The sequence below is a fragment of the Lampetra fluviatilis genome, chromosome 41 (assembly GCF_964198595.1).
Source record: "Lampetra fluviatilis chromosome 41, kcLamFluv1.1, whole genome shotgun sequence".
In the NCBI taxonomy this organism is placed as follows: domain Eukaryota; kingdom Metazoa; phylum Chordata; class Hyperoartia; order Petromyzontiformes; family Petromyzontidae; genus Lampetra; species Lampetra fluviatilis.
In genome coordinates, this window is record NC_136315.1 from 3,906,702 (window position 1) to 3,920,394 (window position 13,693).

General features: G+C 52.5%; 1 protein-coding gene across 1 annotated transcript in view; it reads left to right on the forward strand.

The window, feature by feature from the left end:
- The first annotated feature begins 77 nt into the window (after nucleotides 1-77).
- Nucleotides 78-13,693, forward strand: part of LOC144946593 (microsomal triglyceride transfer protein large subunit-like) — a 34,490-nt gene continuing 20,874 nt past the window's right edge. The window contains 5 exon segments of the mRNA XM_078875608.1: nucleotides 78-119; nucleotides 122-210; nucleotides 3,476-3,651; nucleotides 8,013-8,245; nucleotides 10,224-10,370. Of these exon segments, the coding sequence (XP_078731734.1) occupies nucleotides 78-119; nucleotides 122-210; nucleotides 3,476-3,651; nucleotides 8,013-8,245; nucleotides 10,224-10,370 (687 nt within the window).

Below are 13,693 nucleotides of genomic sequence, written 5' to 3' on the forward strand. Positions count from 1 at the left end.
CGCTCGTCGTTTCCGGGCGACGGAAACCTCGACAATTGCGCGTATAAGGTTCCTGCCTCGGCGAGTTTGGTTCCGCTATGTCCCGTGACGTCACTGCCCATGAAGCTTGTGCCCCTCCCACCGTTCCAACCCCCGCCCCTCTCCCCCCCCACCCCCCACCCGCCCCTCTCTCGATATCAAACACGTGACCTGGGAGGATCCCATCCAAATGTAAATGATTTTGTAATGATTTTCAATGCTTCCCCGCTGCTCGATTTGGATTAACCAGGGCAGCAGGGAGCAGCGTGCGGGGTCCTTCCGTAAGCGGCGGAGGAGGCGGGCGAGCGGGCGGCTCACGGAGCGAACTGAGCTGCTAGCAGCTCTGCAGCGCAGCGGGAGGATGATGGGATGATGCTAGGACAGGGATGGTGGAAAGATGATCATGATGGTATGATGATGCTAGGATGAGGATGATATTAATGGGATGAGGATGATGCTATGATGAGGATTATGGGATGCTCATAATGGGATGAGGATGCTAGGATGATCATAATGGGATGAGGATGATGCTGGGATGAAGATTATGGGATGATTATAATGGGATGAGGATGCAAGGATGATCATAATGGGATGAGGATGATGCTAGGGTGAAGATTATGGGATAGTGATGATCATAATGGGATGAGGGTGATGCTAGGATGAAGACTGGGATGAGCATAATGGGATGCGGATGTGAGGATGATCATAATGGGATGAGGATGATGCTAGGGTGAAGATTATGGGATAGTGATGATCATAATGGGATGAGGGTGATAATGATGGGATGAGGATGATACCAGGATGATGGAATGAGGATGATCATGATACCCGTATAATGATGATAATCATCATGATACTAGGATGAGGATGGTGCATCAGAGATGATGGTCTTGATGCTAGGATGAGAATGTTGGGATGAAGATGATGCTAGGATAATGATGGGATGAGGACGATGTAGGAATAGCAATTTTCTGAATAATGTTAAGTAGGGATTAACCGACCATAATAGAGGTTTTTGGGTTGGATCGCGTAAAAATATGGATGATATTGGTCGCGAAAGCCTCCTACGTGTTAAAAAGGGATTAACCGAGTCAGGTATAAATGTTGAACTTCTTTCGCACCGTACGTAGTCAACCGTGCGAATCGGAGGTGGAAGTCAGGATGAGAGATGGGATTCTGGATGAGGATTAGAATGAGGGATCAAGGTAATTTGTAGGTTTGGGGGAAGGTATAGGCGGCATCGGTTCCAATGAGACCCAGAAAATTAATATACTTTTTTTTACAAGATAAAATGTATTTATTCACTAATGTAGCGTCCTATTTAAATAGCCAGACTACATCCCCGTCGTGAGAAGTTACTAGATCCGACTGTGGGGATAGGTATAGGTAAGAAATAAGGATTAGGTAGGAGTAGGATTATTGGTAGGACTAACATCATTAGGATATTTGATTAGGGGTAAGATAAGAGGATAAGGGAAAGGGGTAGATATGGCATATAGGGGTAGATTTATGAGTAGGGATAGTATTATAATTTAGCCTATGGCTAGTGTTACGGATGGAGGTAGGGATAGGGGTAGTGTTAGGATCAGGGACAACATAGGGTATAAATGGTTCGTGACAGTATTCGGATAATGGAGGGGATTATGGCTATGGGTAGGTAACGGTACTAAAGGACTCGATGTAAGAATCAGGGTAGGGATAGTGTTAGGGGTATGGGTAGGTTTTGGGTATGACTAGGAATAAGGTTTGCTCCGGATATGGTTTGGGGGGTAGGGATAGGGTTAGGATTATTTGGGTATGGTTATGGGTAGTAGCAAGATCAGGGTAGAGTCATATGAACAGCGCTATGGCAAGGCTAATCACCAGAGCGTTATGGTAGAGTTAGGGTCAAGGGTAGGGCTGTGGTCAAGGCTAGAGACGTTGGTAAGGTGTTGTTAGGGCTGGCCTACTGTGTTATGGCAGGACTACCGTGTTAGGGCAGACATCTTTTAGATCAGCATTAGGGTGTTGTTATAGTTATGGTCGGCATTTTTTTGGGTTAGTGTTAGGGCAGGTAATTGGTAGGTTAGAATTAAGGTGGTTGTTTGTTAGGGTTAGTGTTAGGTTAGCAGGGTTCCGCGGTGGCTAGGAGATGTTAACTACCTCGCCTGGTATGCAGGAGGTCGTGGGTTCGATCCCGACCCTGACGCCTGCTGCTGTATATTTGGAGTTAGCATGGGTGGTCGCGTGCATTTTTCTCCGGGTCCTCCGGTTTTCCCCTCCACATTTATTAACGTGCGTTTAAGCGTATTTGGCTTCTATAATTGTCCACACGATACGCCACTTAATTGGGCCGTCATTTGTGGCCGGGTCGCTTCCGCAAAATAGAACTGGGTAGCTCAGTGGGGCCTTACCTGGGTAAAGTAAATACATAAAATAGTTTATACGTTTCGTTTAAACTGCTGGAGTGGAGCGGCGAACGCCGCGGCTTGTCTCGCCGCGCTGCGGGACGAGACGGGGCTCGCCGGAGATCGTCCCCTCCGGGGAAACGCGGCCCCCTCTGCGATTCAGAATCCCACGTGGAGGCGCTGCCATCTCATCGCATCTCGCACGCGTGGCCCATCCTACTCGCCCTGTACATCAACCCGTCCATCACACCCACGAACACATTAAATCACCCACCCGTCCATTAACCCACCCACCCATCAACCGACTAGCCTACCCCATGAACAAAGCAGCCAACAACCTACCCAACTCATTCAACATTAATCCACCCATCCCATCAAATCTGTACGTGAATTTTCATGCCCATCCACCTACCCACCCCATCACAGTATCATCCCACCCACTCACCGAGCAAACCATCCACTCACACACCCATTCCCTAACCCACTTATGCACCGACCAACCCACACACTCATCGCACTATCATCCCATCCCTCAATAACCTACCTACTCATCAAAACACTAACCCATCCTCACGCCTACCAAAGCTGCTCCGACAGTCCATCCAGTGAATCGTACACTCAAACTACGAATTTACTGGCCCACTCACGAACCCATACAACTATCAATCCAACACATAGTAGCCGATTCACCCATCCAAAACCCACCCATTCACTCCATAATTCACTCGTCTACCTACCAACAAATTCAACCGCTCACACTTCCACCACCCGCCCATTGACACACGAATTAAAACCGTTCAATCCACCAATCCACTCACTAACCAAGCCACACATCAACCCATTCGCTCAATAATCCACTCACTCACCTACCAGTCCATTCACCCACTCACACATCGAACCCACCTATCCACCTGTCACACCCCCCACCCACATCCACTGTGTGCTCACAACCATCCGTCCATCACCTGTCCAACCATCAGCCACTCCCTCCCTCCCTCGCGCTGCACTGCCGCTACATTTTCGCGTTCCTCTCGCCGTGGCTTTCTTCGTGCGCTCCTCGGTAACTGCAGGAGCCGCGTCACCGCTCGCGAGCGGAACGGAGCGACGTCAAGTTCACGGATTCATAGCGAGCGCAGCCTCCTCCGCCTCCTCCGCCTCCGCTGCCGGTCCCGTGAGGCCATGGGTCCCACGCTGGCTCTGGTCGCGTGCTGCACGGCGCTCATCGTTGCAAGGGCTCCGATGACAGGTGAGGTTTGCCCAGCGAGATCGTGGTGTTTGTCCGTGTGTGTCAGTGTGTAAGGGGTAGTGTGGCGGTTAGCGCGCTGCGCTATGAACCTGGCGACCCGGGTTCGATTTCCGCTCACGGCTAACACCAGTGACGATTATCTGAACCGGTCCTGGGCCTCCCCTAGGTCGACTCAGCCTCAAATGAATACCTGGTGCGATGTGTAAACATTGCCACTGGGGAGATAAAGGCGGTCGGGCGTGGTGCTGGCCACCCACCCCCTCGTTCGTGTACCGTTCCGGCCTTCATAGGTGCTTGCTAACAGCACTTGCCCCTACAGTCTGTTAAGGCTATACGGGGGATCTTTGTGTAAAGGGGTTTGCGTTAGCGCTACGAAACAGGTGACCCGGGTTCAATTCCCGCTCACGGCCAAAATCGGTGACGATTATCTGAACCGGTAATGGGCCTCCCCTAGGTCGACTGAGCCTCAACTGAGTACCTGTGTGTGATCATCGCCACTAGGGAGATCAAAGGCGGCCGGGCGTGGTGCTGGCCACCCACCCCCTACTGTGCCGTCATAGGTGCTCGCTAACAGCACTTGCCTCAACAGTCTGTGCAGGCTATACGGGGGATCTTTGTCTTTATCAGGGGTGTGCATGGTGAGCGCAGAGGGTGCATCCGTCCGTCATCTCATTCGATGATGGGTCTGTCCCGCGACCTCCTGCCACGTGGAATAAAAGTTTGTCACTTAGCGTGGCATCAAAGTGCACCTAGCCTGGCACAAGCGCTGTGTTGTTGTTCTGTTCGGTGTTTACGTGTGGGTTCTGTGTGGTTTGTCCAGAACCGGGGTGGGGAACCTCCTCCTCACTGAGGACCGAACTTTCTAATTCTGTACCTTTGTTGGACAACCACACATTCATGCACGCGCCTCACTCACTGCTGTCACTGCACTCCTTGCAGCGGCATTTATGCGTGAATGAGTCGGCTAAAATCAGAAAGTGATTCTCAGAGCGAAAATATTCCCCTCCTCGACCCGATTATTGCGACTTAGACGCGTGTCTGCTTCATTTTCAATCGTGTGGCCCGTATGATCATGATCTTGATTATTATGCAGTCACAACGGGGGATGATGATGATGATGATGACAAGATCAGTGACAGTGATTACGATGCCATTATATTTTGTGCTTAGAGCGCACGTATTGAGCTTCGTGTGTGCAGGAAGAATGCACGCCTGCAAATGATACGAAGCAATGATCCATAGACTCCTTGATTGTTACAACGGTGAACAGCATTAGCTCCATGCTGTTTTAATTTGTTGTCAATTGTCTCGAGTGGATTATGCTATTCTGCACTGGTCAGCACACTGGTCTTGTGTCGAGACACTAGTGCAAGTTTCTTACATTCTACCAACACTCCCCCCCCCCCCCCCCAATGCTTTTGTCCACTCAGCAGTACACAGTTGATGCAAGCATGGTTAGTCGATCGGCGAGTCTCGCGTGGTGGGGTAATGTGTGGATAATCCGATTTCTCCCAAGAGATTTGACCAGCGTGGATGAAGAGTGGGTCAAAATTGTCCCTCTTGGGGGAGCTCTTTAGAGTGGAGGCCATTCCTTTAGCAGTGGCATGAGTAAGCAATTTCAGGGCAACACTCTTTTTCAATCGTGGCAAATTAAAATGTATTATTATTATTGATCATATAAATAGGATGAATCGTCGCAGCTAGGGCTTTTATTTTATCAATAATAATTACATTTGGGGTTGTTGGTAGAATGGAGCAAGGTGGCATGTGACTAAGCACAGCAGCTATGGCGAGAGGAGAAATTCTGGATGCGGTGTGCCGGATGCATGAAGATTTAACGAGTTAACACTATGAGACCTCCTTTACCAGTGGCAAAATATAGTAATAGGTTTTTACCCTTTCAACTGGTACAAAACTGACACCTTTATACAAGGGATCATGTTTGCAATAACCACAACACAAGCAGTCAAAATACAAACAAACTCTGATATAAAGGTGTCAGTTTTGTACTAGTTGAAAGCGTAACAACCTCTTATTGGTTCTTTCGGTAAAGTCACGTAGAAGGGAAATAATAAAATAATAAAAATAAACGCTGTCTTCCCGACAGACCTGTTCTTCACCTGAGGACGGCTGCTTGCGTTGTGGCCGAAACGTCGTGAGAATTATTTTATTATGTTTTATTTTTATTATTTTATTATTTTCCTTCTACGTGACTTTACCGAAAGAACCAAGAAGATTAATCCCTGCAGTCACGAAAGCTTTACATCGAAGGGTAAAAACCTATTACTATTAACGAGTTGCCAAGCCAGACAAACCCACCTGCAATTCAGCCCACTTCTCACATACAGATCCACAGACTCACGCAGAGACCCACGGTCTAGCCACAGGCCTTAATTTCTCACCCAATATATCCCCTGGATCGCTGCTAGAGCGCAGTCAGCTGCACGTGGCTAGTACCCGCCGCAGTCACTGCGAACGGGATTCTGGATGTGTCATATCTTGGACGTGGAAATATTTTCCGGGCCGCTGACCTGGAGAGACTTGAGAGCACAAGTGGCAGTGCAAGTCCGTTCTGTCGCTTGTCACCACTGCCGGCGGATGCAAGCACGGTGGATCACAGGACACGATCGTCTGGTTATGTGGGATTGCGGTGCGGGGATTGCATTCCGTTAGTTGTGCGCCACGGGCGAATTCCAGCTGTAACGTTAGTACTGTAATTGCCGCTCACCCCCCACCACCACCTCCTCCTCCTCCATCCTTCTGTGCATTGTCAGGTTACACAATGACTTTGCACCGTGTATGCTCAAAGCAATACATCTGCCTTCAAGCCAAGAGAGGTTGAATTTCATGCCGCACAGCACGCGGTACAACTCACCGCCCCAACCCCAAAAAAATTAGCAAAGAGCGAGTAGATTCCCACGATTAGCCTGGGGTCAGCTGCTCGGAATTCGTTTCTCCACGTGTTTCTACCCCGTGCATCTGCGCAGGTCACAGGCACTGTCCTTGTTTAGAGACCCGTAGACTCACGTACACTTACAAGGTCCGTAGACTTGCATAGAGACCCACACACTTACATAGAGACCCGTAGACTCACGTACACGGTCTATAGACTTGCACAGAGACCCACACACTGACATAGAGACCCGTCTACTCACGTACACTTACATGGTCCATAGACTTGCACAGAGACACACACACTTACATAGAGACCCGTCTACTCACGTACACTCACAAGGTCCATAGACTTGCATAGAGACACACACACTTACATAGAGACCCGTCAACTCACGTACACTGACAAGGTCCATAGACTTGCATAGAGACCCACACACTTACATAGAGACCCATCGACTCACGTACACTTACATGGTCCATAGACTTGCATAGAGACCCACACACTTACATAGAGACCCATCGACTCACGTACACTGACAAGGTCCATAGACACAGCAGTCCCTCTTGGGATCTCACAAGCGTAGCAGCACCTCGTGCGAGCCATTCTGTAGCACGTGGCGATGCACCGCTTACTGTGGGCGAGAGGTTTCTCGTGGACGAAGGGGGACCCATTCAAGTTCCGTGACATCATCGCCTCCTGCGTCATCGTCTGACGACACAATGCCAACAACAACAACAACACACGAGGCGAAAAATCGGGGAAAACGGTGCCCGGTGGAAGAGGATTCAGTTGAGAAACAAGGAAACCCGTAAAAACAAAGTTTTTCACTGTAAATCCTTTATATGCGTGGCATCGGGGCGGCTAGAGTCCTCTCGTCCTCTGGCAGCATTAAACAATTGGTAATTAAATATTTAAAAAAATGTCCCTAAACAGTGTAACATTTTGGAAAAATGTTTTCACGAAAATGCATTGTCACGCACAACGAGTCTGTGTGCAAAATGTCAGCTCGATTGGATCACGGGAAGTGGGTTAAAAACGACCTAAAGATTTGCACGGTCCTAAGCAAGCAAGCGAATTTAATATAAAGGATTTAAAAAAACGACGGGGAAGAGAATCGACGGTAAGAGAGGGGACCACATTAAAAAAACTACTGAAAATAAATTTTAAATAAATGAATAAATATGTCCAGTTCGGGGGCGGGGGGGGCATTGCCCGCCCGCAAACTCCACCCACGGTCCATCTCCCGCACCGCCGACTCGCACGGTTGGCTACGTACGGTGCGAAAGAAGTTCAACGTAGCACAACATCTACATACCTGCACACGTACGTGCATAGAGCTCGAGAGAGATTTCTCGACGCTCCCCGCCCTCCATGAGTAGCGAGGAGGACGAGGGGGGAGGAAGAAGGGGAGGAGGAGGAGCGACGTCGCAAATCTCGCCGCGTGTTTCTGCGTTTGCGGTGACAGCGGCGGAATTGGTGACGAATGCGACGGCGGCGACTGTGGCGACGGTGGTGGTGGTGGACAGCCCTCCACGTGGCACGGCGCACACCTTCAGCTACGAGGTGGACGTGACCATGGAGCGCAGCAAGGGAGCCCCGAAGACTCCCGAGCCGGACCTCCGCATCTCCTCGCTGCTGGAGGTCGTGGAGGTGTGGAGGCAACCCGACCGGGAGAGCGTGCGTCTCCTGCAGCTACTCGTGAGTGGGAGTGGAGGGAGTGGATGTGGAGTGGAGAGAGTGGAGGGAGTGGAGAGAGGGGAGCGAGTGGAGGGGAGGGAGTGGAGGGGAGTGGAGGGGAGTGGAGAGAAGGGAGTGGAGGGAGTGGAGAGAGTGGAGGGAGTGGAGGGGAGGGAGTGGAGGGGAGGGAGTGGAGAGAGGGGAGGGAGTGGAGAGAGGGGAGGGAGTGGAGGGGAGGGAGTGGAGGGGAGGGAGTGGAGACAGGGGAGGGAGTGGAGAGAGGGGAGGGAGTGGAGGGGAGTGGAGAGAATGGAGTGGAGGGAGGGGAGGGAATGGAGGGAGTGGAGAGAGTGGAGAGAGTGGAGGGGAGTGGAGGGAGGGTTGGGGGAGGGTTGGTGGTGAACGTGCATCTCCTGCAGCTCCTCGTGAAGAGTGAGAGTTGAGGGAGTGGAGTGGAGGGTGAGGGATTGGAGGAAGTGGAGTGAAGGGAGTGAAGTGGAGGGGAGGAAGTGGAGGGAGTGGAAGGGAGTGGAGTGAAGTAGAGGGGAGGGAGTGGAAGGGAGTGGAGGGGATTGGAGAGAGTGAAGTGGAGTGGAGGGAGAGAGTGCGTGAATGGGGTGACCGTGTTCACGAGGCGGTGAGCTGTCGTGCAGCTGGGCTGGCACAAGCGCCCTGGTCACACCACCTCCACCACCACCACCACCACCCACCACCACCACCCACCACCACCACCACCACCACCACCACCCACCACCACCACCATCACCACCACCACCACCACCACCCACCACCACCATCACCACCACCACCACCACCCACCACCACCACCACCACCCACCACCACCACCCACCATCACCACCATCACCACCACCACCATCACCACCATCACCACCACCACCACCATCACCACCACCACCACCCACCATCACCACCACCACCACCCACCATCACCACCATCACCACCACCATCACCACCGCCACCACCACCGACTTTTGTGGTCGTCGTTGTTGCTGCGTCTTGAAGTGGTTCTGTTCATGGGCGGAGTTTGGTGGGGGGGGGGGGGGGGGGTTTACGGGGGGGGGCAATGCACCCCCAAACTGGCCACCTTTATTAATGTATTGTCAGTAATTTACCATTAAGTTGAAAACAAATGTAATTGTATGCACCCACGATTCCGAATGTGGGGGACAAAGCGAGCCCCTGCCCCCCCCCCCACCATAAATAAATAGAGAAGTGAAACTCTGCCTCTGGTGGTGTCTACACGATTTGAGTTCGCTGGTTCTGGGTCTCCCCCTTAGTTTTCAGTCAGTATCTGAGGTGAATCGCGTGAAATAACAAATACAATATCCCCCCATGGCTCCTATTTCAATCAGTCTCAATTGAGGTCAAATGTTTGCTTAACACTGTTTTCATTCCCTCCAGCTGCCCATTGCTGCGGTGTGTTAACATCGGCACTGGGGAGACAAAGGCGGCCAGGCGTGGCGCTGACCACATCACCCCTTCATGTGCCATCTTGACTTTCAGAGGCACTCGCTAATGGCACTTGTTCCAACGGTCTGCGTCGGTTATACGAGAGATATTTTTTATCCGTGTTTCATTTGCATGCCAAAGATAAAGATCCCCCGTATAGCCCCAACAGACTATTGGGCCAAGTGCTGATAGCGAGCACTTATGAAGGCCGACATGGCACACGTAGGGTCGCCGGCACCACGCCCGACCACCTTTGTCTCCCCAGTGGCGATGTTTGTACACCTCCCCAGGTACCCATATGAGACTGAGTCGACCTAGAGGAGGCCCAGGACCGGTTCAGACAATCGTCACTGCTGGTGGCTGTAAGCGGGAATCGAACCCCGGATTGCCGGGTTCACAGCCCGGTGCGCTAACCGCTGCACTACCGCTCCCCACTCATTTGCACATACGTACTCGCGCGCGCGCACGCATGCTGTTTGTATGTACACTCAAGCGTGCATGCTATCTCTGTGTCCACTTGCCCGCAGTTCGATGGGTTCACCGTCCATGCGGGTTCTCTTTCTGCCGACTCCAGTTCTGAGGCCGACCCTATGGGGACTCAAGCGGCTGCCCTGGGCCCCAAGGTTCAGGCGGCACTGGGGACCCCGTGGCTGATCCTGTGGGATAGCGGGAAGGTGACAAACGCGAGCCCACACCGCCCTCACACCGCCCCCACACCCCCTTGCGATGTTAGGAAGCCGTTGGAGCCTCGCACTTTGAAATCGTCATCTAGATTGGAAACGAATTTCTTTAGAACTGCTTTTTGTGTTGAGTTTGTTGCCCTTCCCCCTGCACCTGGCCACGTACGGTGCAAAAGAAGTTCTACGGACATAAATGCATACTGTATTACCGGTGCAGTGGCAGACAGCGGCCCAGGCGCTGCTCATATGCGGTGCTTGCCACAAATTAACCCACAAAACCTCGCTGATCACGTCAAGCAGGATAAACCATCACGCGAACTCCGGTCATCCTCGCCGCAGGACCTTTCGGCTGCTGGCCATCGAACAAAGACGGCGGTCACCGCATCGCGCGCTGTCAGATGCGCTTCTGTGGCCGTCTGGAACGCTCTTCCTTTCCGATAGCAGCAAGCCTCTGGGAGCTACGCACTTTTTAATAATTTAGATTGAAAACGCATTTCTTTAGGACTGATTTTTGCATTTAGTCCAATTGTCTGCGTACGGTGCGAAAGGAGGTAAACATGCAAGCATAACACGGGTGGCTACGTACGGTGCGAAAGAAGTTCAACATATGCACGCGCAGTGCTTCTCGTCCACCCAACCGCCGCGCCATGTGGCCCCGCAGGCAATATCGCAGCCTGCCGTGCGTGATGGTCACCCATCCGGGTGCTATCCAGGCTCCGAGGTCTGATGAGATCGGGCGCATTCCACGTGATTCGATGATTGGTCATCGTGGCCATTTAAGAGGAGTGAGGCGGCACTACTCACTGGCGGAGTCAGTGGGGGGGGGGGGGCACGTACCCCCCCAATGATCCGACTGCGGTGACAGCGAGCAATGCACAATCCAGAGGATGTCAGTGATCTCGATGAAATTTACGACCCGGCGTATTTGAATACCACCATCTTCGACTCTCCCACCGATGCTGCCGGGGCGCGTGTGTGCATGTGCACGTGTGTGCGTGTGCGCGTGTGTGCGTGTGTATGTGTGTGTGCGTGTGCATGCGTGTGCGTGTGTGCGTGTGTACGTGGAGCTGATCTGACCTCTGACCATCGACTAGTCATCTGTAAGATGCGCCTGCCATTCTTCCACTCCGGTGGTGGGTGTACACCCAGGACCCCATTCCAACCAAAAGTGGCCTGGTCTCAGCTAGCTGATGAAAGTTGCAAGCGAGAATTTCATCATTGCTTGCAGCTGGGGTTGGCATCGTCCCCCACTCCACCTGATGTCGAGGGTAAATGGGCGAGGTTTAAGACTGTGACTCATGCAGCTGCAATGGCTGCTTTGGGTACGCGGTCCAGACCTCCCCAGAAACCCTGGCTGACGGAGGAGGTGTTCAGGTTAATTGAGAAAAAGCGACAGGCCCACTCTCATCGTCTACAGCATCCCACGTCGGAGAATGAGGAGGTTTACCGCAGCCTTCGCTCGGAGGTTCGGAGAGCCGTAAGGCGCTGTAAGGATGGGTGGTGGTCGCGGGTTGCTGAGGAGATGGAGTCTGCCTCAGTGGCCCGCGATCACAAATCACTATTTAATTCCATCAAAAAAGTAACCTGCAGCGCCACACCTATTACCATCATTAGAGGAAAAAACGGTGATCCAATCTCCGACCCCCAGGAACAGGTTTGCAGATTTGCTGAGCATTTCTGCGAGGTCCTGGGGGAGGGAAAATCTCTCAGCCAGGAAAACATCATGGCACAAAGTGGGGATAACCCTGCTGAGGCTGCGGTGCCTCAAATATTGGAAGAGGTCACCCCCTGTGAGTGGCTGGCTGAGGTGCCAGCTGTTGAGGAAGTACTGAGGGCGATCCGGAGTCTGAGACCAGGGAAGGCACCGGGCAGAGATGATCTCCCAAGCGAAATGCTGAGGGAGGGTGGCGTTTGTGCACAGACTGCCCTATATGACATCATAACAACAGTCTGGACCACTGGACGGGTTCCGCAGGACTGGAAGGATGCCCTGGTGGTCCCCCTCTTTAAGAAGGGGGACCGTACCGACTGTAACAACTACAGGGGCATCTCACTCCTCAGTGTGCCGGGTAAGGTCCTGGCAAGGATTATTCAACATCGCCTTGCTAGGCACGCTGAGGAGAGGCTTGCGGAGCCCCAATGCGGTTTCAGGAAAGGGCGGTCCTGCACAGATGCCATATTTTCTGTCCGTCTGCTCCAGCAGAGGTGTAGGGAATTTCAAAAAGACCTACATCTCTGCTTTATTGACCTGGTCAAGGCCTATGATACCATCAGTAGGACTGGGCTCTGGGTTGTTCTTCGTGCTTTCGGAGTCCCTGACCCTCTGCTCACGATCATTAAGGACCTTCATGATGGTGAGCGGGCCCGGGTAAAACTACGTGGCCGGGAGTCGGAGCCTTTCCCTGTACACCTTGGGGTGCGACAGGGATGTCCTCTGGCTCCCACATTATTTAACATCTATTTCGACTGCGTAGTTCGTGAAGCCTTCAAAAGCTGTACCGGGGGAATTACCATTTGGTACAGATATAATGGGAGGCTGATCGACGCCCGGGTGCGATCAAGGGATGGCTCCCTATTGGTCAACCACGTTATGTATGCCGATGATTTGGTAATAGCTGCTCATTCAGAAGAGGAGTTGGAGACGCTGCTGCTGAGACTGGAGTGTGCCACCAAGAGGTGGGGCCTTACCATCAGCCCCACCAAAACTAAGCACCTGCCTGGGTATTTTGTACCATCGGGCACTCCACCCCCACAACTCCCAATCGGTGATGGGGCAGTTGTGGAGAGAGTGGAGAGTTTCCCATACCTGGGCAGTGTGCTTATGACCGGCTCCAGTTTATCAGCAGAGGTCTCACTCCGAATCAGTCGAGCGGCAATATCTTTTCATCGGTTGCGTAACGCTGTGTGGAAGCTACCTGGTCTGTCGCTCCGCACGAAGCTTCAGGTCTTCTCGGCCACGGTCATTCCCTCCCTTCTCTACGCTTGCGAAACGTGGACCCCCCTAGTGGAGCATCTTCGCCGGTTGGAAACATTTAGGCTGGCCTGCCTACGATCCATCCTGGGTTTAACCAGGCTGGATTGTGTGAGGAGCTCACAAGTCCTTGAAAGATCTGGGCAAAGTCCCATCAGTGAGCTCCTCCGGCAGGCAAGGCTGCGTTGGCTGGGTCATGTAGCCCGCATGCCCAGCCACCGCATGCCTAAACAGCTTTTGTTCGGCCGGATCGAGGGGGCTAAACGGGCGCGGCACGGGCTAGAGAAGAGATGGAGTGATGTGGTACAGGAGGACGTGGAGCTGAGTGGACTTGCCGATGACTGGT